General features: G+C 46.5%; 1 protein-coding gene across 5 annotated transcripts in view; it reads right to left on the bottom strand.

Moving 5' to 3' along the window:
* The window catches only part of SETBP1 (SET binding protein 1), a 322,623-nt gene that overhangs the window by 291,088 nt on the left and 4,265 nt on the right, over positions 1-27,270 (bottom strand). For 4 of the 5 annotated variants that reach the window (XM_045574534.1, XM_045574531.1, XM_036417510.2 and 1 more), the window contains exon 2: positions 10,373-11,021. In XM_045574534.1, the coding sequence (XP_045430490.1) occupies positions 10,373-10,855 (483 nt within the window). In that variant the 5' untranslated portion in view covers positions 10,856-11,021. Of the gene's footprint in view, positions 1-10,372; positions 11,022-14,705; positions 14,818-27,270 lie in introns of those variants that run through there. The other variant, XM_045574533.1, reaches the window with a different exon arrangement.

Below are 27,270 nucleotides of genomic sequence, written 5' to 3'. Positions count from 1 at the left end.
CCAAGGGCATGTGGCCAGGACCGTCAGGTGAGCTACACAGGACTCGCCTGAGCACCTACAAGACCAGCTAGAGCAGAGCGCACCTGTCAAGGATCGCTTCCTGCTGCAGGAAACCAGGAGGCCTGAGGGTGTGAGAAGGATTTGAGCCACCTCCTACCACGACTAGTTGTAACCTTGGGGCAAGCCGTCTAAAAACCCTCAATGTCCCTTCCTCAGTCTATAAAACAGGGAGGAGTAGCATCTACTTCACTGACTGTCCTAGAACAAGCCAGAAAGAGGCAGCAGTTGGGCGCATGTGAACGTTCTGGAAAGGTGCCGGGCAGATGTGAGGGTTGCTACCAATTCTCCATGCTCTGCAGTGGCTGGAATGCTTGAAGTTCATTTACTGCCCTGGGTTTTCCCTCAATGCCCTGAGATCAATTCCTCCTCACAAGATCTTTCTAGACCTCACACTGCACTTACGCTGAGCACACCGCACGACTGTCGATTCGTGCAGAATGTAGACCCACCGGCGCTGCTGCTGTCTATCTGCATGGGAGCCAAGCAGGCTGCAGGATGAAAGGTCTCAGACGTTTCTAAGGAACCAATGTGCGATGAGCAGGGCTGATGGGCAGAAGCCATTTTGATAGAGGGTTTTCCATAGAACCATCTTCATCAACATGGAGCAAACAAGGACTTATTTAACAAGCTGGGGAAATAACCTAAGAGAATCTTACATTAAAAGACATAACTCCTGTCCTCAGAGAGCTCCCACCATAACTGAGAAGAGCAAACTTGATCTACCTTTGACCACCACTTTTAACAGACTTTCATGTAGATCCAAGAGGCCAATATGTGAATGAGAAGACAGGGTCCCAGAAGGTGACCAGCTAGGGAGGGCCCCAAAAGAGAAAGCGCAGAAGAGGACCTGTGAGATCCAAAGCTGCCTTATTCCTGTGCCTCGTGTGTCGTCTGCAGACCCTCCAGACCCTCTGACCAAAGTGTGCACAGATGGTAATGAGGATAACGCAGACACCTACATCTTGCCCCAAAGAACTCAATGTATGATGCAGGATGTGATGATTTGGACCAGCAAAAGGAGCATGAGGCAATATTAAATTGGCGAGTTTTCTTGACCTCAAGTTCAGTATACACCGACAAGGAGGACGTTGCCAGAGAACTGGGATTGTGTTAATAAGAATACTCTGCTTACAGCAGAGGAGGTGACAATCTACGGATGCTCTTCAGGGCCAGAACACCTCCAGGCACTATACTCTGCTCTGGGAGCCCTTCCCGCCTTTGCCTTTAGGAGGGGCACTCACGAACAAGTGTTCCTAGCACAGGAACCAGGGGGTTTTGGCATTAGGAAACCATGGAGTCCAAGGAATGGTTTCAGAAACTGGAGATATTTAGGTATTAGAAGACTTTTAGTACAACAGAAGAAGGAGTTTTACTAAAACCAGGGCTTCCTTGAGAGATGGCCAGTCCCCTCCCGGAGGGCCATGGAGCAGCATCCGAATAACTGTCCACGGGGGGTTTGTTGACATGGAAATACTCAAAGGCTCTCCTGACCTGCAGTGAAGTCCAGGATTCTGGGCCCACAGCTTCTGTGGTCAGCCTCCCCTGACTTCTGACCCAGTGTCAGATCCTAGCCTGTGTCCCAGTGGATTTAATCCCAGGTCTCAGACCCTTTCTGTACCCAAAATCTCATCTTGTCCTCCTTCATGACCTCACAGCACCCAAAGCCCAGCAGGACACCGACCTGCCCCTTATTCAGTGGCCGCAACCCAATAGGACTTTCAGGAAGCTGACGGTTCAGGGAAGAGCCACACCCCCAGTAAGTCAGGTTCTGCCTTCTTGCTCTCCATAAGGACAAGGCCGGAGAAATCATGGAGATATTCCCATTACACACCACACACAGGTTCCCTTCAGCTACATCCATGATTCCCCAGGAGAAGCAACTCCTTTAGCTGGTTCTCCAGCTGAAATGGCTCAGCTCCTGAGCGGGGGTCTCTCTGACAGCGCTCAGCCAATGAACTAACTGGCCAGACATAAAAGGCTGCCCACGCGCCTGGGCAAATTCATGTTTGCAAATGATTACTTCTTTGTGGGCAAGGCCTGGTAAGCCACCCCCTCCCCCACCGCTGAATCCCTGGGCCGCAGAACTGGCTGGAAACCTGTGGGAGGCACAGAAGATCTGGGGGAAAACACAATAAACAAGGTCTAGCAAACACACTGGAGCTACCTACATTTGATACGAATGATGATTATCACATGGCCTCACGGGCCAGGCACCAAGGTGGGAACCGCCTGGACTTTTCAGAGTGAAGAAAGGCTTCCATTGTTCCCCTGCTGAGGTCATGGGCTGGTGGGGAGCGGAGGGAAGTGGGCTGGGGAAGGAGAGGCGGGCAGGGGAGAAGAAGCCAGCCTGGGATGTCAGAGAGACACACAGCCCAGGTGGACGAAAAGGCCCTGGCCTTCGCGGGCAGGACCATTGTGCCTGTGCAAAGTGGAGGGGCTGGAAGTGATGAGGTCCAAACCTGCCCTTCACACAGCCGTGTTCTCACACACGCAGACAGTGGCCTCAGCACACAAGGAGGGTTCACAGCTCCACCCCCAGCCTGTCATTCAGACTCCTGAATGCACTGGGTACCTCTGCAAGTCCAAGTGGGTGCTGCATGTCCGTGTCCCCCCCGCCCCCCCCCCCCCCCGTCTGTACGCCTCCAGAAGCTGGCTCTCCTGAACTCCAGCTCCCTGGCAGGCTCTCCTTCCTCAGTGGGCAGTTACTGAGGGCCTTCACAGTGCCTTCAAATCAAGTTCCACCCCAAGGACCATCCAAGATTAACCCTTTCCCCAAAACTGTTGGGTATGTGCAAATTATAACATGAATGTTTAGCTCATTGTGGATAAACAACAACCCTTACAACATAAGTCTTCCATGCTGTGCTGTTCATTTCCTCACCGTGATCAGTCAGGAGCCTGAACCAAGGCCAGGGTCCAGGCTCCAGGACTGCCCTCCACATCCCTGTGCTCTCTGCCTTGGAGTCCAGGCCCCATGACTTCCTGCCCAAAAAGCCACAAAAAGCCACCAGCGTCTTCATGAACCAGTGAGGCAGGCAGGCTGTCCCCGGAGATCCTCAGCGCTTTGAAGGTGAGATGTTTTTAACTTAAGGTTCTAGGAAGCAGAAGAATCAAAGCAGAGGGTACAGAAGGGAGAGAAGGATTGTTTTTCTTGCGTTTTATTAAAAATGGAAAAGGAGATGAATGGCAGGTCAGCCGGTGATGCTGTTCTGGGCGGACTCTCTGAGGATGGGTGTGACGGTGCAGGAGGGGCATGCTCTGCAGAGGCAGGAAACAGCAGGTGGCAGGTGCGCCACCTGAACCCCCCTTGACGGTTCTTATGACACTGGGTTACAACTTTCAGTCTGAGTCATGCTTAGAGCTCAGCAGCCACCCTGGTTTGGCAGATAAGTGACCACAGAGATGAAAGACTTTTGAACTATCTCTAAATAAATCCCCACAGCAATCCCCACCCCAGAAAAGCAGAGCATTAGTGACATACTCTCTCAGCAGATGCTTGTGTAAGCCTCAGAGATAAGACACTGGCACTGCCACCCAGCTAACACAATTCAGCACGGCCAGGAGCAAGTTTAACACAGGACCGGCACAGAGACACGGGCACCTTCATCCCCTGGAGACCCCCAACAGGGAGCTGCAGCTGTGATTCCCGGTTCTCATACAATCAGGAAGCCATTTGCTGAGGCTCGGTGACCTGCCTAGGGTGACAGGAAGCCCAGCTCCCAGTGTAGGTTCTCCGCCTCCGAAGAGGGAGAGCCGGTCAGTCCTGGGGTCATGGGAGCTGAGCTGAGGTCCTCTCAGCAGGTGTCTCACATCCCTTACTCCTCACCGGGAATCTGAACACTCTGGGAATGAATGACTCTCTGTCAGAACAGAACACAATTTTCCTACTTGGTTCCTCTGCCAGACTGATCTTCAAAAGCATGGAGTTCACCAAAAATTGTTCCTTGGGGAAATCCAAGAAGCTGACTACCAAGGGGATATCAAACAAAGAAGAGAGGAGCCAGCATATGGCTGTATACCCGAGTATTCCCAGCACAGGAGGAAAAGAAGCATGCACAGAGGGAGGGGGACCAAACACCCCCACAACATCTGAATGGAAAGCAAGTTGGGTCAATCTCATGTCTGTTTAAGCTCAACACTGAAACTTCCTCTCCCTGATTCATGACCTTTGATGTTGGGTCAAAAAGGAAACTATCTGATGATGGAACAGGGGGTCCAAAGAGAGGTCAAAATGCTATTGAGAGCAACTAGTTTTCTTAAAAAGACTTGACCCATGTACTTCCAGTTCCCATTTTTTAGAATAGAAATAAGGCTTCAGAGGTCAAAAGCTATTTTTGTTGTCATTCCCTTAAAAAAAAAAAAACAAAAAAAAAAAACTGACGGAGACTGAGACCCAGGGACGTGAGGCATTCTTCTGAAATGGTTCCTACAGAGACAGGGCTGGTGCCCAGGGCTCCTTTCCCCAAGCTGAGTGTTCTGCTCCCCATTCCTTCAGGTCAAATGTCACCGGCTGCCCTGTGGAGACAAATACTTCGTGGAAAAGTCATCCACCATCCTCCACCTGGCTTTAGCCACAACATCACTAGAAACCTACCAGAGAACAAAGGTTCCAGGCACTCTGAACAATCACAAGGAATGTGCTGCTTTAAACACACACACACACACACACACACACACACAACAAAACGGTAGAGAGAAAATAAAAATTAAACAAGAGGGGCAATGTGGCCTCTTGAGAAGAAACGCTGGCGGGGCCTTTCATTCCTCATCAGAGGAGGGAGCCATGGAGGAAGAAGTTCATGTTCCCAGAGTTCAAAACACCACATGTGCGCCCCCAGAAGAAGAAAGGTGGCAGCCCTCAGCTAGGCAGTGCAGCAAGGGGTGGCCAAAGGAGATGCAGAGCAGAATGTAGGGAGGGAAGGCCACCTGAACTATGTATGCCCCATGAATATAAGGAGAGTAGAGGCTCTCTGTGGGGTGCCCAGTGCCACCTACCAGAGTAAAGGAGGAGATGATGAGTGCTGCTGCGATGTCAGGAAATCTGAGCTACCCTTCAACTCTGCCCGGCCCCCACTCCCATGCCCCTCACCTACCTGATGTGCCAATCACAGAGGATCAAGAGAGAAAGGTGCCTGCCTCTCGGCACCCTATGGGAAAGAGGGCGAACCTCCTAGCTGATGCCTGCATTACCTAAAGGCTCCCCTTCTAAGATTCTCTGCCCTGCATCACTTTCCTGTTCCCCAGACCCCCAGTCCTTCCCTTTCCCCAGTTCAAAGGCTGCTGAGCATTCTCATTACTCAGAAAATTAAAGGCAAATCCATGTATTTATTTGAGAGTCACCACTCTCAGCAACCCAAGGCCAACCCAACTTCCCATCGACTTCACCATAAAAGGCTTTTTTTTTTTTTTTTCTGTCCACACTTGGTGCGTTTGACACAAAGAGGGTGCTTTTTAAAGGAAGAGTAAATGCATGCATGATCGATGAAACTTCCTAAGAGAGGTTATGACAGCTCAGAACACAATACAAGCGTCTTGCCATTGACATATGATGATGGTCTAGGTGGGGGTGCTAGGAATGCCCTCCCCAGCATGTTTCTGAGACCATGGTAGGCGCCTAATGAATGTAGGATGGAAGTTCTTGCTGCTGAGGAAATAGGTCCTCTGATGATTCTGGGGAAGAGGGAAAATTAAGTCTAAATAAATAAAAGATATTGTGGTTTGGTCAGAAGCAAGTAAATATTGATAAGTACAATAAAGGAAAAAGATGAACTCATGAGCTACCTGAGGACTCCCCTCTCCTTCTCATGCTATAGACCAGGGATAGATATCCCAGCCCTCCCTGACAGTCCTCAGGGAAGAGGAACGTGGTTATTTCTGCCTAGTGGCATGTCTCATAAAAACCTGTCACTGCTAACAACATTTTCTGTTCATGTGTTGTACCTGAACTGCTTCTAGAAACACCTCCTCATGCTCCCTGTTGTTCTCACTGAGTGACCTGGAAGGGTACCTGAGGAAGCTTACGTTGTTACATGACTTTCCCGAGTGAGTCTAAGAGGCAGCATTGCTGGTGCCATGACAAAGAACAGATGCATGCATGGAATCCAACTGCAAAGCAGCACTGGTCCAAAGGACAGTCTTGAGGCCCTGAGGCATGTTTGGAGCCTTCTGCTCATCCAATATCTCTTACCAAACTCTGCTGTCCCACCTAACATATGTCCATTCATCATAAACCCTTTTCCAGATAGCATCGCAGTTGCCATCCTAATTTTATGTGGAAGGAAAGTGAACATTCCCTGATTAGAAAAGTCCATGCATTGTGGAGCCAATGAGGTGGTATTTTCATGGGGCCCACCTTACATTCTACCAATGGCCATGTTGCCTGAATATCCATAATGTCTCTTAAATTTGGAAGGCTGGTCCTAGATTTGCAATTCGGAATAAAGCTCTTGGGAATGCCACACATGCCATCTCTTCACCCCAAAGCAGTAGAGCACTTATAAATAGAGTTAAGCTAGCAGAGATACCCTTACAGTGATATGTAAGAGATGCTATCATTATCCTCCAGAGCATCCTTTTTACAAAAACCAATGAAAAAGAAAATCATTGGGATCCGACAGAAGCTGTCTTTGCCTAAGGCTGTCGCACAGTGACTTGAACAAAATTAATTGGTCTGCAGAAGAGAAAAAGAAAAAGAATGAGAGGCCGAATCACTACCAACCAAACAAAATGAAAGAAAATCCTGTTACCCTGAAATTCCATGTCCTGTCCCTAAGCCAAGGGTCAACAAACATTTTTTGTTTGGTTTGGTTTGGTTTGGTTTGGTTTGGGCCAGATAGCAAATCGTTCCCGCTCTGTGGGCCATGCAGTCTCTGTCACAACCACCCAACTCTACTGTTCTGGTGCAAAAGCGATCACAGACAAAATGTAAACAAATGAATGTGGCTCTTTTTTAAAAAAAATGTTTATTTTTGGACATTGAAATTTGAATTCCATAAAATGTTCACATTGCAAAAAATTTTTCTTCTTTTGTTGATATTCCCCCAATCATTCTTTGCTTGTGGGCAGTGCACAACTGGCAGGGGACTGGACTTGGCCCATGAACTGCAGTTGGCTGACCCAGATCTAAGTCAGCACAGACAGTCAGGGGACTCCTGAGTAGGCATCTCCACCAGCTCAAGGATCAAGTCAACAGGGCCTCCTTCCTCGCTCCCTGTGAAGGACCACTCAGGGCCACTCCATGCGTCTTTCTTCAATCGGGGGCTTGCCTCATACAAAAGTTCCAGAAGACTGGATTTTAGAGTTAGCCATTGACCTGTTGCTTAGAAAAAGCCATTCTCATCTTTTTCCCTACCCTAATTTACTGATCACATACTTCTCATTCATACAAATAAGTAGATTCTGCATATCCAAGACTCTGAACGTTTCTATACAAATGGCAGGCTGGGTGTCCACCTCTCCATCTCAATCTTAGCTTCAGTTTACTCCCTGTCTGCAAAACAACAGGAACTTGAAGAGTAACCAAGCTGAAATTCTAACCCAACAGAGATCAGAGAAGTTTCTGATCATCTATCAAGTGATTAAGACTCAGTATGAGTAACTTCATTCATTCCTTTCTGGAAAGTAACAGCTCTCAGCACCAATAAATGCTAGAACAATAGAGAGGTACAGCATGAAACAAGCTCCTAACAATTTAAAATGTTTGCAGATATTCTCATTAGAGCATAATGCATGGAATTCCAGCTCCTCCCCCTTCTTTCTGCCCTTTCCAATTGATGGTGAGTTGTATATTTAAGTGAATGATTTCATTTCTCTTTCCAAGAAAGCACACAACGAGCACCCAGCTTTCTGGGTGAGAATGACCAGCCTGAGAATTTCAGATATGAGAACAGAGTTCCTTTGCACATTTCAACTTTGTAATCATCCCCATGTTACAAATTCCAGAGTTTTATTTTAGGTCATTCCAATAGGCAGAAGGCTATATTTGGGAACAATCTTGTGGTTTTAGGGAAGATAATACCTGCATAAAGTATCTATTTATAGAATAGTAAATTTGAATTTGCGGGCCCAAAACTGTCCTCTGCTGCTGAAATCCTGGTCATGATGGGGATGGAAGGGAAACAGTTACCATATTTTTCAAGACTTGCCCACCCACACAAAAATCCAACAACACACAAGGAATTGGCCATCACAATGAGCTAGGGAAAGATACTCATGTTCAAAGCTGGAGAGACTCAATTCCAAAAGTAAGCCTCACTTTCCACATGGAGCCTGATATCAGCATGGTATTTGCTTGTAAGATTCCTCAGAAGTTTCCATGTACATTTAGATAATCGTTGGTTTTATAACAGGGAAGCAGAAACATAGCAAAGATGCTATGGAGATGGGAAGCGGAGAGCACTACCCCCATGCTATATAAACACAACATAATTCAGAAGATTCCTTTGTATTCTGATGGTTAATGTAAGGTGACCAGCTGTTTCAGCATGCCTAGGACAGCAGGGGATTCCTGGATGCAGGACTTTCAGTTTTCATACTATGAGCGTCTGGACCAACTGGGAGGCATTGGTCACTCTAGAAAGTCTCTTCCAGTTCAAGTCTTTAGATGTGAAATGCAATAAATCAAACAAATCAATTAGGTGAGAAGGATGCAAGCCCTACACTAATCGAAGAACATGATTCCTAGTATTTTTATTGAAAATGATGCCTCCAAAGCTAAAAAGAAACACACACACACACACACACACACACACACACACACACTCCTTGCCATACTATTCACAAGATCCAAAGACTGTTTGAATCAGAAACTTCTGGACTAGAGTAGTCTGCTGTCAGGGCTAAGGGCCACACCCCTCCCAGGAAGAGAGGTCACAGCAAACCCCTGTGGTGCAAAATAGCACAATGAAACCTGGACCCAGTCTTCCCCGACCAAATGACACCACCAATCTAGAGAGCTGATTTCTACACCCGTTTTTCTTCTAGAAGGAAAATGACAACCAACCAAGTTCATTTAAGACCCAACCTTAAAAGTCTACAATGTGTTGGACAAAGATTCAGGTCAGTCAGCTGTTCCTTTTTTCTCTCCAGTTCTAATGCTCACCTCTGGCTTTGGAATAATGATCTCTCAGACCTCAAAGAGCCTCAAGTTACCACAAATACGGGGCTTCCATAGTCATGTGGAAGGCTCGCCTATGTTAGAAAGATGTATAGCAGTGATTGAAACCAAAAGGTTATAATGGTTCTTGTCTGTTCCAATTGACCAATGTTTTTTCAACATCCCCCTCTCTGACTATGAGAACAAAAAGTAAAACAAAAGAAAAACTTCAAAATATTGTCATAGCTAAGCTGGATCTGACCCAGCCAATTGGCCGTTATTCAACAAATAAAACTGCTCCTGACTTCTAATCCTAGTAGCTATTGCTTTTCAGGTAAGTAGAAGATCTTATCTAATAAAGAGTGAATATGCTAATTGACTGCCACACCCTCAAAGATGGCAGCACCCACAGTCACACAATGATAGTGCCCAGTTCCCTCAGCTCCACTGGGGGTGGCAGGTGCGTGGCAAAGTCTCCAGAGTCTCCCAGTTGTCTCAGTCCCCTCAGCTGTCCAGGACCGGCCTGAGGTGCAGGCAAGCCTTGGATGTTGGCTGCCCAGCTGCCCAGGCGGCTCAGGTAACCAGGGCTGGCCTAGGCTTGCGCTACCGGCAGTGGCAGCAGCAGAGGTGTGATGGGGGCATCACCTTCCCCTGATTGCTGGGTCACCTCCCACCCCTGAAGGATCCTAGACTGTGAGAGGGGGCAGGCCAGGCTCAGGGACACCCTCCGCCCTTTCTCCCTCCACCCCCCTGCCCTCCCTCCCCACCCTGCGTCCAGTGCATGAATTTTCATGCACCTAGCCTCTAGTATAATAATAAAAAATAGTAATTGGACACTACACCAAGGTATCAGGGGCATTTCTTCCAGAGCCCTTAAGTATTTCATCAAGGAAACTGGTAATTCAGAAGCATAGCAGGTCCTGGAGTGGAATCATTAAGTTCAACATTGTTGCATTATAACCAGTCAAGTCATTTAGTTCAACATTGTTGCTTTAAAACATGGATGAGAAGCCACAGGAACCTAACTCTTACCTATATCAATTAGCCTATAGTAACATTGGTTTCATCATATCACTGTAATTTCACCTCAAGTTGCAGAACCTATTAATGACGTTAAGGACTTAATGCAAATTAGTAACAAACAAACAGACTCTAAAAAGTTGAGGGTAAAATGGCAAAAATAAACCAATGAAAATCCTACAAAACAGGGCTCCCTACCTTTTTCTTGGAGTGGCTTCTGTCCTCGTCTTTCGTGGCTTTGCTGTTTTTCCCCGCACGGGACACCTTCTGGTCCCCAGACTGCTTGATGGTGATCTTGATCTCAGGGGGGCATATGTAGTTCTCCAGATTCTTTGGGGGTTTCTTCGCCCGCTTGGTGGTCTGAATCTTCAGCTTCAGACTACCCTCCGTGAAGTTCGCCTCCTTGATGGAAAACTCCTGCTCTTCCAGGCCATCTCCTGCCACCCACTTCTCGCTGTCCGCATTGGAGTTGGAATCCACATCCCGCCCTGAGCCCAATTCATCCTCCTCCTCCGGCTCCATGCGCTCTCCAGCCCCTGGGATGCCCTTCCCAGTCCCTGGTGCAGACAGCAGCGGTTCTGCACAGCCAGGCGCAGTTGCAGGCTTGGCCGAGGGGACTGGCAGGAAATCCGACTCGCCCCCCCTTTGCCGGGAGCTGCTCAACATTTCCCTGGACTCCATGACAATCCTACAGTCTTCAGGAGTTCTCAGCAGGGAAGGGAGAAGGGGGAGAGGGAAGGTAAACAGAGAGGACACCCAAAATTCCAAGGACAAAGTGGTCCAGCTGCTGGGCTCAGAGCCCCAAGGTCGGAGACAAGATGAAGTACTCAGGAGATCAGATCTGCAACTGAGAAGCAGAGAAATGATTAGCCATGGTGGGAAGAAAATGACCTACACAGTAACTTAATCTATGTCCCCGAAGCCCCTTCCCACTTATCAACGGCATCAGACTCAAATGATGGACAGAAATCAAATCAGACGTCTCCGCACTGGACTAAATTGGAGCAAAGGGGCAGACACACTCGCACACATCTCTTCATTGAATTGTTATGAATTTTTATGGCTGTGGACCCAACAGAGATAAAAGAGGCGAGTCCCCCAGTCCCGTAACCAGCTAGAAGTTTCTGAAACTGAAACCACAGCTGGCTGAGTCACCATCAGAACGGACCATGACGAAAGGGAAGTCTGAAGTGTTGATGCTCGGGTCTGTGGGAACTGTGTCTGATCGGCTTTTTGCACCACTTCCCTCACAGTTTGCAAAGCTGAACGCAACCCCACAGGGGCCTGGGCAAAGCTCTCCACACCCTTAGCCAAGGTCTTGGCCATTCTTTCCTTATCACTGTTCATTATGAATTATTTCAATTATGCAAGTCTTTTCTATTTCTTTTTACATTTTTTTAAAAATTGATTGCAGAGAGGAAGTGAGAGGGAAGGAGACATCAATGATGAGAGAGAATCATTGATTGGCTGCCTCCTGGGGATCAAGCCTGCAATCCGGGCATGTCCCCTGACCCGGAATTGAACAGTGACCTCCTGGTTCATAGGTCAATGCTCAATCACTGAGCCACACCGGCCAGGCAAGTCTTTTCTATTTCTTAAAGCAAATGTAAAGCTTAGGCACAGACTTGAAAACAAAAAAAAAGAAAAATCACCCTAAAAAACATTTCCAATGACACAAAAGACAATCATATGTTACTTAGATGAAAATAGCCCTTAGGGACAGGTTTAAGTCCCTTTCTGGTCCTTGCATAAAGTGGCATTATATCTACATGACAACAACAAAAAAGGGGAGAGAAGGGAGCATTTCACAGGCCTTTGGAAGTGTCAGGAACCACTCCCTTTGTACCCCTGAGATCTTGAATTCTGCCTTTCTCACAAGGAAAAGAGAAAAATCAGTCAGGCTTTCTCCAGATCATGAAGGATCAGCTAAACTACCTTTCAACATTATTCATTCCATGTCCCATTATTCCCAGTTGCATGCTCATCATTTTCAAAGCACCAAAGAAGTCCAAATGCTAATCCTCAAGAGAAAATCTAGAGCCCTGAGGCTGCACCAAACTTCAAGACATCATCTCCTTGTGCCCTGAGCTATAGGCAGGGTCACTTGAGCTTTTCTAAATGGCTGACTACTCTCTAAACTCCCAGCAGGAGACATCACACCTTCAGTTTCTACCAAGGAGCCTAGCCCACCAATTTAAGGAATCAGTCAGCAAGTATGCCCACCATAAAATTCCAATGAAGTCTGCAAACACACATTCAGAGCAGCCCAGACCCGGAACCTGGTGACGGGCTGTATGTTCTCCCTGTGGAGTCAGTGCACTTCCAGCTGCTGCCCTGGGAGGAAGCCAGCCAGCAAGGCAGCCAGTGCTCCAACAGGGACCTGTCCCCCGGAGACGCCCAGGAACACACTCAGCTCCTGGGAGCTGCTCAGCCCTGCAGAAAGATGCATGTACACCTGCTTCCACTTCGGGGAAAACCCAATGAACACAGCATTTCTGGAAGAGAAGAAGCTACCTAGTGGGAACATGAGCATCCATGCTGAAGCTGTCAATCACACACTGAACAGCCACCTGTGCCCCATGCTACAAAAGGGACAGAGACCCAACTTTGGAGCAGGGGAAGGCAGTCAGACAATATGACATTTAATGGGTTTTTTTTGCTTTTGTTTTTGTTGTTGTTGTTGTTGTTTTACTTATAAGATTCTTTGTCTCATCTAGATGGGCCTGCCCACCTGCCCTAAACCTTACATAATTTTTTTAAAGTCATACTGAAGTCAACCTTCATTGAAACCCCTCTTCCTAGTGTCAGGTACCACACTAGCTGCTGGAAACATCAAGATGCCCTAGAACAAGCATGTCAAACTCAAAGGCTAACACGAGCCAAATAAACAAGGTATGCGGCCCACAGGCCACAAGTTTGACATGCTTGTCCTAGAACACATGTCCCAGTAAGTCTTTGTCAGCTTGTAATGAAGGCCACACAAACTGCTAGCCATGTTTGCTTATGACTGTAGTCCTGCAGTGGTTTACTCTCTCCAGCAACTAAATGCAATGTTACATTTTAATTCCCTGGTACCTACCTATGAAGCTACCCTTGGGCAAGGGCCAAAGGTGAGGCGTGTGCCTCATAAGACATTCCTACCCTAAACCTATTGGGACCTGTGAACCACATATAAGACAAGGTATACTGCAGGTTCAGTGACGAGAGGAAAGAAGGTAGAATCTAAACTTCTGAGGAATGATTAGCTATATAAAGTGGAATAAAGCATCTTCCATTAAAAATGACTCAGTTTAGAGTTTCTTATATTTAATGGTATAAATTACTAACTATTTGATATAGAAGACAAAGTTCTGGCAGCCCAATATGAGGGATCACACTCCCAGTTTGGCTGGCAGGTGTGGTACAAAATGGGAGCTGGAGATAAAAATTACAGCCAGATCCTAGGCATCCTTGAATGCCACACTAATTAGATGGATTTTATCATAAATATAATGGGGGAAGCCATTTAAGAGATGGCAATAGGGAAGGGATGCTATTAAGGCTCTGCTTCAAGAAGATAATTCTGACATGTGATGTGCGGGCTAGATTAACAGAACCTGATATTAGAGGGAAGGGGATCATAAGGAGGCTCCAATGAAATTCCACTCTTATTGTGTGAGGACTTAAACCAGAGCAGTGTGAGTATGCCAGAAAAATACTAGAGATGAACCAGCAATTCAGCCTCAAATAATCCCAATCTTCAGGAACATCAATTCCAGACTTTTCATACTGGGTTCACCTTAAGAATGTGATCTTAGGGGCTCCTTGGCCACCAACTTGCATTCCCTAATCAGGTCACACCAGTCTCCACAGTAGCATTGTACACATGGAATATTTCTGCCTTGGTGTTTTTTATAGAATCTTTCTTTATATCCCTTTCCATCAATCCATGCCATATACTCTCCAAATCTCTACTGCATGGAAGAATGACTGAATGGATGAACAAACAGATCCCAGTCCTTCCCATATTTTGAGGTCATGCCCAAGTCTTCACTTCCTCATGACCTTATTTTTGTAAGCTCTGGACCACAGCATTCACTCCCTGGCCTGCTTACTGTGCACCCAGCTGCATAGCTGGCCACTACACACTAGTCTTGCCTTGCCTCCTCATTGTTTTGAGTACACAAATCTTACTTCCCTCCCTGGACTGCACTTCATTGCAGGCTGAGACTGACCCAGTGCACTAGGAGGGGCACTAGGAGGACTTTAAGAAGTTCTTTCTCAATGAAAATGAATCAGCCCCATGACAATTCTTCAAAGTCCTGTCCTTCAAACTACTCTAATGGCAGCTCGACCCACCCAGGTGGCCCCTGCAAAATTCGCTATCTATGCCAAGGATCATAACCCAGTCCCTCATGTCCACACGCACCCCTCATCTTAGAAAAAGAAAAAGAAGCTTTCAAAAGCAAAAAGCAGAGAAACCTAACCTGTCTGTTTACTTCACCAAGCACACAAAGCTGTCATTCTCCTTTTGCCTTTTCCCAGCACGTACCTGCCACCCTAAAGTCACAGTTGTACTTATTGATGAGTCTCAGAGACAACTGCTCGTGGTCTTGAGTGCGCCCCTGCCAAGGTGGTGTGAGCACCGGCGCTCCATGACTCACACTCATGGGAAGGGGAAGCTGAAGCAAGGTGAAAACGTTTTGCTTTGTCACATTCCAGCAGTCAGCAACTCCTCCGGAGGGGGCGGGTGCACAATGGACACTCTGTACTTGGCTCAGGACTCCAGTCCTACCCAAGTTAACCCTACCATGGCTGCCTGCAGGACTTGGCGTGACAGGGCCAACAGGACAAATTGCTTAGGAAATAATTGCCCAGAAGGTCCCAGGGGAACAGGGAGGCTAGAAGGAGAAGGTGGTGAAGTACTTGGGAAGAACACTGGGATAGGAGTCCAGAGACTTGGCCTCTCTACTCCTGGCTCTCCCATTCACAGCCACTTGGAGTCCCATCCTCCACACTTATCTCAGCAATGAATGGAGTGGGACCATGGTCTCTTCCATACTCAAAACTTTGTCATTTTACCCATAGACCTACACACACTCCAAATTGGATAGCGTAACCTACATAATTATTTTTCTGAGGGACAGGGGAACCATGACCCAAATGACTCCCTAAAAGTACACTCAAATGACTCCCCCCACTTCAAATCTGAAGGATGGAATAGTTTTCCTAGTCTACAAATCATTTTCCACCTGCAACCTTGGGAACTCTTAACTAATTCCAGAGTTTAGAGGAAATGCAAATTCTTGAGCCCTGCATGCTTTGGTAATCAGAGCTCCAGGATGGGGCCCAGCTCCAACCAAACGCTCCTTGCTGGTTATGATGCTTAGGTTTTACCTAGTCTGTGCACCAATGCCATCAACTGCCTTGACCGTAGAGCACTATTATTCCGTGTTTAAAGGTTTTACTTATAGTTTTACTCTTAGCTCTTAAGAATAAGGATCAGTTGCATTGTATTCATCCATGCAATTCCAGTGAACAACACTCAAGAAATGTTGGATGACTGAATTAATAAATGAATAAACCAACCCAAACTGGGCTTCCTGGCACCATCCACCTTTTCCATCTGCTTCTTTCCCAAGGTGCACATAGGCTATCCTCACCCTGACTGCTGCTTCCCATGGTGGAACTGACACAGCCCTGACATAGGTAACAGAACTCAAAACATTTGGATTCTAGACCTAGGTCAGGCACTTAGGTGCCCTCACTCAGCCTCAGTGTCTCACCAACAAAATGGGAAACATCTTCATGATCTTCTTCATTAGGTGAAGGTTTTTGCCTTCTTTTTTAATGGAATATATGTTTCTAATAAAAATAAATTTTAAATAACACATGTAGCTCGTAAGGTCTTAAAGGCAGATAGTCACAAATGTAGGAAGGCCTCAATCTTGTCCTTTCCAAAACTCCTCCAGAGTTCTTCATCCTGAGCCCTCTCTCAGCTCATATTCTGCAAATCCCCATAAGGTCAGGCACTTCTTTCACCTTTACATGTAGTAGGCACTGGCTGACCAGATAATCCTCAGGTCAGAATCTTTCCTCTCAAAACTCTGAAGAATGTCTTCTAGTATCTGAAGTAATAGAAAAGGGAGGCCAGCCTGGTTTTGTTTCTTTGTAGGCAACTTGAAGATATTTATCCTTGAAGGTATTTGTCATTATAATATAATTTTATTAATGGCAAAGTAAGTGTAGTGTGGATCTTGCTCCTTTTATTTTTACTGGAACACAAGCTTCTGGGATCTATTGATGCAGGTTCTTTCTAGTTTAGGAATGTTCCCTTTAGTTTATTCTTTTCATTATTCAAAGGACCTCACTTCTTTCTAAATCTCTCCTAGACTCTTAGTTTAGAACTCTTAAAACTGTTCTCCATTTCTCTCATTCTCTCTTTCACTGTGTTTATTTCTTTATTTTTTATTGTGGAAGAGTTTACCCTAATCTAGCCTCCATAATATCAATTTAATTCAATTTCATAGCTCCCTTTGCCTTTACTGACTTTGGATTTCTAACTCTTCTATTGCACACTTTTGTATCCCTGCAATCTTTTCTTTTTCATCCTCTTTTCAGCTGATTTTGCTATATTTCCACCTCAGAATGCTCCTTCCTCATTACTTTATGCTTTTATTATACCATTGTCATGCTTCTTCCTATTGTGGATGTCTGGTAGCTTTCTATAATTCTTATTTTGCTCTTGCAGTAAATAATTATCCTGATACTGTTTCTCTTACCATATTTTGAGTGTTTTTTCCCTCCTCGGGACTCAAGTTGGATTCTTTACTTTTACTCATGCTTTAATAAGGAGAGAGTCATACAGGGTAGTCCTGGTCTACAGAAAACGCACAGGTCAGCTTTTGATTCTTCCTCCCATCTTGAAGCCAATCAAGTCTTCCTCTCAGAGCTGTTACTGTTATCAGTCTTCTGATCACCTCAGTTCCTACTGAACAGTGACAGTGGTATGAGGAAGCCAGACTCAGAGTTCCTGAGAGTCTACCATGCGAACCTCTTCCCAACTCCACATCAGAGGTGTCAAGATGGTAGCTTGAAAACTGTCCATGGTAAGAATGTTTACACAACAGAAATCACCAAACTTAAACCAGGGCTTTAAAAAAATCTAGAGAATAGCGTGTCGAGCATATGGACAATGGACATCTATCTACTATTGTTCTGCGTAGACTAAGAGGGGATCCTTCTGCCATATTCTTTAAACTCTAAAAGGCTGAAATCCGCAAAGACTCTTTATGTCTGTGTCTCAGAGCTTTATTCAAGGAAACTTCTCTGCTCAGAAGTCAATGTCCCTCTTCTCACAAATTTCTGTCCTCTAATCATGTCCATTTGCTTGTTGAGAGCTGTAGACTTTGAGAGTACATATAATGATGGTAGGGAAGAGACCATCTTCAGTTGTTTTATTAATGTTGCCCATGCAGTAGACCTGATGATTACCTATTTTTCTGTCTGACACAACTTGGGAGTTTCGGCTCCTAAGGGACAAAGGGTGCAAAAGGATGGAGTGTGAGCCTACCTGACTACGGATAGGGAAGCAACTGTATTTCCAACCTAAGCTTATCGCCATATAGGTAGAAGAATCCCACCTCAGATTCTGGCAATAGATTGGCTTTGAGGGTGATTGAGCATTCACCTTTTCGCATGCCTTCTAAGGTATTTCAGTGGGGAGTCAGAAGTGGCTTCCCTACTTGGAGTACTTTGCGTGTATCTGGAATCCTCTTCCTGTTCCCTTGAGTTAATGCCTCTTTATTGCTCAGGCCCAGGTCAAACTGCACTTCCCTGGGCTTCATAACTCAAATTGGGACTCCCTGCTTTGTGCCTTTACTACATAGGATTTTCTTTCCTAGCACTTACTACATTTTATAATGAATGCATGTGCCACTCTTGGTTTCAACTCTGCCTACCCCATTAGAAGGGAAGTGCTAAAGGTAGAAGCTGTGTCTGTTTGGCTCATCACAGAATGCCCAGAGTCTGGCACAGCTCCTGCCCCATGGAGCAACACTCCAAATTATTCGCTGAGTGAATGTTGAATGAGAGGCTGTGTCAAAGGCCAGCCAGGTGCCTTTTGACTCAGGTTCCCATGACTCTGAATGATGGGCCTCTAAAACCCTTCCTGCTGCAGAAACACCCAGAGGAAATGCTCCATAAACACTGATAAATTGATCAAGTGACCCAACTCTTCCCTAGCTTTCAATCAACAAGGGCAAAAGCAGCTCTGCAGCACAGTTCTCTCACCCTGCAAACACACCAATGGCCTACAGCCGTGGTCGGCAAACTGCGGCTCACAAGCCAGATGCGGCTCTTTGGCCCCTTGAGTGAGGTTCTTCCACAAAATACCATAGCCTGGGCAAGTCTAGTTTGAAGACCTGGTGTTAGAAGATGTTTAAGTTTTAAAAATGTGGCTCTCAAAAGAAATTTCAATTGTACTGTTGATATTTGGCTCTGTTGACTAATGAGTTTGCTGACCACTAGACAGCAAAGAATGAAGCTCAGACTCCTGGCTTTTTTCATACTCCACACCTGCATGGTACCTTCCTGATCACAGTTCACCTCCTCTAGGCTGTGATCCATGATGATTGCACTCTCCACATTTCCTCGCAGCTTCTCCTAAGGCTGGGCTTCCCCAAGTCCCACTGATTTGCATCACTTCATCAACCCTGTTACTTCTGCTGGCTGGTCTGCCCTTTTTCCTTCCTCCACTTGGTTACCTCCAAGTCAACCTTTAAGAAATGGGTCAAGTTTCACTTCCTTCATGAAGACTGGCTGGACCTGCTTTTTCTATTCATTTCCCCTTGTGTGTATACATGTGCACACATACATGCACACACACCCACACTCACACTCATACTCACAGCTGGTCTCAATCAAGCTTCCCTGGGCATTCTGCTATGAAAGCTTTTGGCAAACTGTATTGCCATATTCCATTTACTTCTTTATCTCTCCCACCAGACCAGGACTTTCATAAAGGAAGAGGTTGGGTTTTACAAAAGCCTCTTCCACAGTTAAGAGCACAATGAAACCAACAGCAAGTGTCCAAGCCATGAATTTCCTTGAAAAGAAGAATGGAAGGAGCACCACTTTGATGTCATAGGTTTGGATGACTTAGCCTTTCTTTTTTATTTGGTAATTGTGTTCTTGGAAAATATATTTAAACTATTCAATTTCATTTGGAAATTGGGTAATAATCCTACCTCAAGGCTGTTTTGAAAAGTATTTGAAGATTAAATAAGATAATTATGAAAGAACCTGTTGAAAATCACCTTACTGCATCTTCAAAATGTGGGAGAAGTTTGATTTACTACCATAGTCTGTATCATCCAAGCTAGCATTTGGCTAAATGCTGCCTTCTTTTCGCAGATCCCAAGTACAGCCTGAAGGATGGGGCTAGAGACCAGCCTTCTCCATTTCCCTCTACAATAGGAAGTATCGATATATACAGTAGATTAATATGTACCTGCTAACTTCAGTATTTTGATGTTGCTGGAGTATTGCTTTCCCCTTGTTCCCAGTTTGTTTCATAGAGGAAATACGAGTGAGTTTAGTCATGGATTTCAGACTCAATTCTCTGCCCTGACATTTGGAGCTGGGTGGCTTTGGGGAGGTTCCTTTTTCTCCCTGGGTCTCACCATCTTCACATGTAGAATGTGGAGTATGATGCAGTGGATTCTGGGGCTTCCTTTAGCTCTGTCAATCTCTGATACTGAGCTTCTTCTCCTCAACAGAGCCCCCTCAAGGAGAGGGTCAGTACCTTCCACCTCTTTATAGATTCTACAGGCTCTGCAGCTCTTCCTGGCTGAGTGTCACACAAAACCAAGAATCAGACCCTGTACTCGAGATCTCCACAACAGGGAGCAAAACAGAATCAAGCTTTGAAGCCTGAGGCTGGGCACACTCTCTATTCACCAACAGTTCCAGCAATAGCTGCAAAACAATGCCTCCTAGGGAACCAATAACAAAACAGAACAAGCCTTGGACTTGGACACTTGGGGAATCATCTCTGAAGACTGGGCTGGGCCAATCCTCAAGTCTACTGGTCTGTGCTCTCTTGCTTTGGCAAACTACCTGTGGCTGCCATTTCTCTGTGCAGTCAGTGAAGGTACTCAGCTGCAGTGAGAGGCGGGTTAGACACAACCCAGTGCGAGGGGGGTTAGATACAACCAATGTCCTTTAAATACATCATCCTTGTCATCAGGACAGCAATCCTGTAATGCAGAAGACCTGTGCTCATTCCACAGATGTGAAAATGATGGTCCAGTTTGCTCACAGGCACACACAACCTATGCCAGATCCACAATCAATACCAAGTCTCTATACCCCAAAGCCTGTGTTTTTACTGGCATCTGATGTCTCTAAAACACAGTGACACCAGCTTTCAGCCCAACACTCTCAACTGCATCTGCAGAAGGGAACTCCAAAACCAGTTTGCCACTGACTTGCCACATCACTAAACCTTCTGAGCAACAGTTTTCTTCTCTACCCACCTAAGGTCCTCCCACAATCTTATAAGGAAAAAGCAAATAACATATACAAAATGGCATGTAAGTAGGTTAAATATCTCAGGGTAGACCTGTAAGAAGGAACTGTGATCATAGTATGTCCTGTGCAAGCAGAGTGGAGAGATTCACGAGGTAAAGAAATGATTCTAACATTTAACAGGCATCTGGTATACAAGGGCTTTAAGTTTATTATTTGATCTAAGTTTATTATTTGATGGACCAACCTTGCAGATAAGAAAAATTAAGGTGAGAAATTTATTTTAATGACTGAGGTAATTAACTCCAAATGTCATTTGCTTTCCTTTGAACCCACAATGGCATCCATCTTTAAATAGCCAGAATTAACAGTCATTGAAGTTCCAGTCTTCCACTGTGCCTTCAGTCCAGTGGGGATGAAAATGACAGGCTTCCCTGAAGGCAGTGACTAAACTGAATAATTAAACCGATAATAAATTCTAAAGTCTTTCTTTCTAGGCCTTCTAATTTTTGATTCCATGCCCTGTTCAGTCTTAATTCAAATTCCTCAACTTCTCAACCATCTGATTCAGCAACTGCTTTGCTTGTTGTCAATTGAACATAGACATCAATCTGACAAGTTTGTGCTTCTGCCACAGAAGAGATGTGAGGCATCCCAGAGAGCTAAACAAATAGTATCTCCATCTCCATCCCCTTATATTTCTTATTCAGCACCTTGAACTGCCATTTCAATATTGCATTTACTGAAACTTGTGCATGTCTTTCTCCAATTATACACTAAACTCCTGGAGATGAGTATCACTCGTTCTGAATGCTTATTTGTATTTTTGGGTTTTGATCTAAAGAGAACTCTTTTGAACCCAGACTGAAGAGTTGGTGGCTGACAAGAGCAGGGGTGGGCAGGACAGTCAGATGCTAGGGTTCTCTCATGTGCGGTAGGAATAGACATTCTCTGACTAGAGCGCCTTTGTGCTCCGCACACTCTGAAAACATCAGCCAGGGTTCTTGTCACAGGTCAGGAGAGATTTAGCTTTGGCCTGTTCCCCACAGGATCCCATCCCATCAGTCTTTCTGCCTGCCATTCCACAAAGCCCTGGTCGCTGGGAAGTGGTCTCCTCTCTGCCTCTACCTTCTCAACATGAACATCTCCCCTGCTGTTCTCCCTACAGTTCCTTTATTCAAGACTTCAGCCCAAGCCCACCCTCCCCCCACTTGTAGCTTTCCTGATCTGTCCAGCCACAGGAGGTGCTGGCCCTCCCTATGCTCACACTGGAGTTGTTACTTCACCCCAGATGACTGTTCCCCCAATGGTTTTCCTGGGTTCTTCTGGTGTCTTCTGCTAGATTAAGAGCAGAGATGAGGTAACCTCCATATCTTGGGATCTACACAGCACCCAGCAAGGTCTGGTCATACTCATGCTTCAATGACAATGAGCAAAGTTTGCTGAGCCAGAGAGTTGAAGAGTTGATGTGTTTGAATGAAAACTTTCAACAGCTAGATTGGGTCCAATTTAAAGGGCCTTGGGTTTTGTCCTTCACACTGTAGCCAGAAGACCTCAGACCACCAAGCTGCCTGCTATGGGTGGCTGGCCCGTCCATGTTAGCCAATGGGACCTTCATCCTCGGGCTGCCTTGCTCTGGCCAGCTGCAGTGCATGCTGGTGATCAGCATTCCTTTCGTGGGGCAATTCCAAATTCACATGCAAACTTTGTCCCATCCCTGCTCCTGTGTGAAAGCTACTCTGCCATCAAGAATGTCCCCGTGTGCCAGTTCCACCATCAAACCATCAGTCACATCCTCCTCAAAGCCTGCCCGGTCTGTGCCTCGGCCCTGATCACACAAATACACACAAATAGCATAATTCCACTCAGATCAGGCTCACATCGGCTACAGGCTGCTTTCCATGTGAGTTAAGCATGTCTCTCCAGACACTTTGTCCACTCTCCAGGGGCCAAAGCCCCCTCTCATACCAGACCTTTCCCGCCAACAGCGCCAGGAGCAATGGCTCACATGGGCTGCAATGCTGAGACTTTAATAAATATTTGAGGATCAAAAAACTGACTGTAATCGAGCTCTAGAGTACAAAATAATGAGCAGAAAGGAGGCCCACAGGGCTTTCACATCAAATCATCCTTTTTAGCCACCATTATTAATCAATACTTGTAAAAAAAATCAAAGCTCTCATTGTTCAAATAACAATAGGTCACAGACACAACCACCAACAACTGCAAGGGGACTTGCCACCCAGATTTCATTATTTTGCTACAAGCACAACAACAGTGCCAGCACTTCTGAGGAGCGTGTTGGGTGGGGCTGCTGTGCTGGACTCATCAAATTCAGCCTCTCCCATCTCCACATCTTTCCAGCTCCAGGTTCAAACCCCAAGCAGAGCTGCACATCTTTGGCCGAGGGGAGAAATAATGAAGAAACTGTTTCTCACCCAGTCAGGCTAACAGTGTCACATGCTATTGTGTCCCTACCCCAAGTCCTAGGGTAAAAGGAACTGCAACATCACAGTAGCCCTCAAAATTTCCATCTTCCTCAGTATCCTACCAGTGTGCTCCTATGTGGCTCAGGACTCTGACTGAAGTTTCACAAAGCCTCCGGCCAGAGCCCCACTTTCCTGATCCCTCCTCAATCCAAAAGCACAGAGGTCTCTCTCTGGCATTGGACAAACTGTGGGGCGCTACTTTTGATCTCAAAATGCATGCGAACGAACTCAGTAGTGGTGACGGAACATAGGCCATGGCAGCACAGGCTCTGCTGTGGGGATGGGGAAGACACCCCAGGGAGCACAGGATGGCCCCAGGCTTCATGCCCAATGAAATCTAAAAAACAGTCATAATAACACCCAGCCTCCCAGATCCATGAGGTCACGGCGTAACCACAGCAGGGATTCCAGGTGTCTCCTGGGCACCAGAAGCAGTAGCAAAGCCCAGAGAGAACACAGTTTAGGTTCTCCAACAGCTCTCTTTGCCTCATCTCCCTTGTCTCCGCTAAGGCATTTCACTGAAGAGGCCCAGTTTACAAGAGATGCAGAGAGTCCATTTTCATCTTCCTTTCACATATTCACTATGGTGTGTCTCACACAGCTCACCATCCCTCCTCTCCTTGCCCGCCATCCCCATCTGGCTCTCTGGTTCTAACTGGCTCCACTGTCCCTTCTATCACCTACTTCCCCACCGTAAACACTTAGCCAAGTGTGCCAACCCTTTGGATTGGTCTACATGGGTGCTGGGCTGCCATCACAGGGGACTGAGAAACTCTGAGCTTTAAGAAAGCTTTAACTTGTCTGGGACATGTCTAGCTGCAGAATTGCAGAATTTCATAGTAATTTCATAGAGGAGGGACAAGGCACTGTAACTTGTCCCACATCAAATGCCAGTGGCCGGCCAGCTCAGCCTGTGGCCTGCCTCGCAGGAGCCTTTCCCTGGAACTTTCTGCTCTGAGTGCTTCTCTCTGCTCGGCCGCCAGCCTCGCAAAGTCGCCCAGGAGCAGGGAAGCACTTGGACTTGAGTAACAGACAAGATTGCATAGTTAAGTGCCGAAATGGTGTGGTGGACCAAAAATGCAATTGGCATTTTCAGAGAAAGTCAAGAGCTGTATGTGCTGTTGTGACGATGAGACTCTAGTAGGCACTTCATAAATATTTGATGATTCCATGAATGAGTGACCGGGTAGGATGCACATGTGGTAAACTATCATCAACTCTAAGGCTCTGAGGGAGAAACTAAGAGTGGGCGAGGGGCCCTGAAAGACGGCCAGAAGTACAAAAAGCCATTGAGGCAAGTGGCTATTACTCACTTTGTCTAAGAGGTCCTCAAAGTGCGGCTTCTCCAAAGCCACGCTCACCTTAAATAGCATTCACTTTGGATATTCTGCCTTCACATCAGTGCTGTCACTCACTCATGCACCAGGAGTCACTGGTTCATTGGCAGGGGCAGGGCGCCCTGGGGCAAACTCAGTCCCTCTCTTCAGAGACCAACAGCCTGGGGAGCCAGGGACAATCAATAGAAGCAGAACAACCCACCGCCAGGCTAATGCTTCAGACCAGAAGTGCTCTGCAGCCTGGGGGAGGAGCCGAGAACTTGTCTGCAGTCCTAAGAGGTAGCAGTGCCAGCCAGATGGGCCCAATCAGGACCCCTTCCCAGAGGAGGAGGTGAAGCAGAGCCAGCTGAGGTGTGGAGGAGACCTGTGCACACAGTGCCCTGGGACAGCAAGGAAGCCGGTGTGATGGGAGCAGAGGCCTGGTGTGTTGTGTAAAACGGGGTTCACTGGGGAACAATGCCAGGTGCCTGGGGCAAGCTGCTGAATCGCAGGAAAGAGAAAGAGGGTTAAGAGTAAGGGAACAGGCCTTGGCCAGCTTGGCTTTGTTGGTTGGAGCGTCATCCTGTACACCAAAAGGTGGCAGGTTCAATTCTCTGGTCAGGAAGCAAGAGGGAGGCAAAGATCCATGTTTCTCTCTCACCTCAGTATTTCTCTCTCTTCCCTTTTCTCTCTCTAAAAATCAACTAAAAAGAGAGAGAGAGAGAGAGAGAGAGAGAGAGAGAGAGAGAGAGAGAGAGAGAGAGAGAGAGAACTACTGGACTGTGAAGCCCTTTTCCAATTCTAGAGAAATCATTGGGTTTGCTGGCACACAGGTGATCTTATTATAAGTTCCTTTCCTTACAGAGGCTAAAACTTCTGTCCAGAATGTCACTGCTTAGCCACTGCAACCCCCTGATGGGGACCCTCCCCCTCACACCTTCTTCTCTTTGAGCATAGGAAGCATCTAAAAAATTCAACTGAATCAACTCAAGAGCAGAAAACAACTATTCCCTGACTGTCTTAGAGCATACGGGGCCCCTGTAGGCACTTTTGGCCATTCCACGGGGTTATTAAGTCTCTGCACTATGGTGACAATGATCTCAGGACCAGTATCCAGGAGGCAGCATGGAAATCCTCTCCGAGTCCAATTACAGAAATTAGCTGGCATTGTTTAATCCTCACCACCCCTGTGAAGTAGACAGGGTAAGCATCTTAGCCCTATTTTGCTGATTAGTTACTGAGGCACAAAGAGGTTAAATAACTTGTGGGGGAGGGGAAGTCATTTAGCCTGGAAGTAGGAGGACAGGATCCTAAGCAAATGTGTCCTATCAGGTGGGATGTTCTTCACACTTTATCACACAGGCGACTGGTCCCAGGTCGGCCACCAACCTGTGTCACTGACTCAAGTCACAGTATCAACTGCCTCATCTGAATGAGGAGAAAATGCTTATCTGGCCTCCCTCCTTCAGAGAATCAAGAGGGAATTAGGATGGGAAGATATCTTTGTAAAGGGCAAAGTGCCATGTATATGAAAGGGAGTATTCTTTAGAGAAAATAACAAGTTGGGTTAGGGAAACAGTTTTCCATGCTGGCAAAGTTCGGAGACACTATCTGCTCACCTTTCATTCCTGATCCTCCCTACCAGGGGAACAGGTGTGCTTGGGGTCAGCGCGCTGGCTCATCACGCATCTGCCAATCAGAACCCTTCCTCCCAGGAGTCCTAGGGACTTTGGGCACTGTGTGCACAGGTCTCCTCCACACCTTCTTCATTAGACCCTTGGCATCATTTGCACTGAACTGGATGGGAAGTCAACTGTGGGTTTCTAAACAGAAGGCCATTAAAAATATAACATTTCCTCCTCAACCTTAGAAGGCACCCCCCTTAGAGGGCAGGGGGCACCCCCCTTAGAGGGCAGGGGAGACCAACTCTGAAAGGGACACAAGTTCCCTCTGAACTTTTAAGACTTTAGACACTAACTTAGGCTCAGTCATCTAACTAAGGTTATCAGTTCCCCCCAAACTTAATACTGCTCCCAAGCATGCTATGTCCAAGGAGGCCTCAGAATCTAATAGAAGACTGCATGAACATGGAAATGAAAACAGAACCAAACAAGAATGGAGGAAGGCACTCTCTATGAAGCTCAGTGTGGCTACCTGGGTGTTCAATTTCCTGCACCAACCAAGCGCTTTGCTGCCCAAAGTGTCTGCCACGTTATGAAGAACGTGCGGAACACCAGGTCGCCTTTAGAAATTGCTCTAAAAGAGGCCCACGCCTAAGGCATTATGCACGATGATGCTACTCCTTACCTAATCCTGGCCCAACACAGTTGGGGAAGCTCACTCAGTTTCCTAACATGCCACTGCACAGGAGTGGAAGTGAATTGTTTTGTTCCATTCTTCACAAGAACCCAAGGGCCAAACATGGTGACCAAGGCAAGAACTCTTAGGTTTCATTTTTTTCAGGGCAGCTCTGCAGGGCAAGAGCTGCCTCTAAACCCCCACCCCACCCCACCCCACCTCACCCCACCCCACGCCACTAGAACTGTCCCAACAGTGGTCCCTGAGCAAACTCAATGACATCACGCGATTTCTAAGGCACTGCAACTCCTGACAATGCTAATGTGTTAATAATAATAATTTACCCTGCTCTTCTGGCAGGAGCAGAACTGAAGCAACTTGAAATGCCATCAGCAAAACATTATTTATTTCCCATTCCTGAGCAGCAGAGAAAACAAGGATTCATTGGCTGGGTCTGCCTTCAATAGCTTTCTGGTTTCAATTA

The sequence above is a fragment of the Pipistrellus kuhlii genome, unplaced genomic scaffold (genome assembly GCF_014108245.1).
Source record: "Pipistrellus kuhlii isolate mPipKuh1 unplaced genomic scaffold, mPipKuh1.p scaffold_m20_p_6, whole genome shotgun sequence".
NCBI lineage: Eukaryota > Metazoa > Chordata > Mammalia > Chiroptera > Vespertilionidae > Pipistrellus > Pipistrellus kuhlii.
This window is presented reverse-complemented; position numbering and strand designations above follow the sequence as displayed.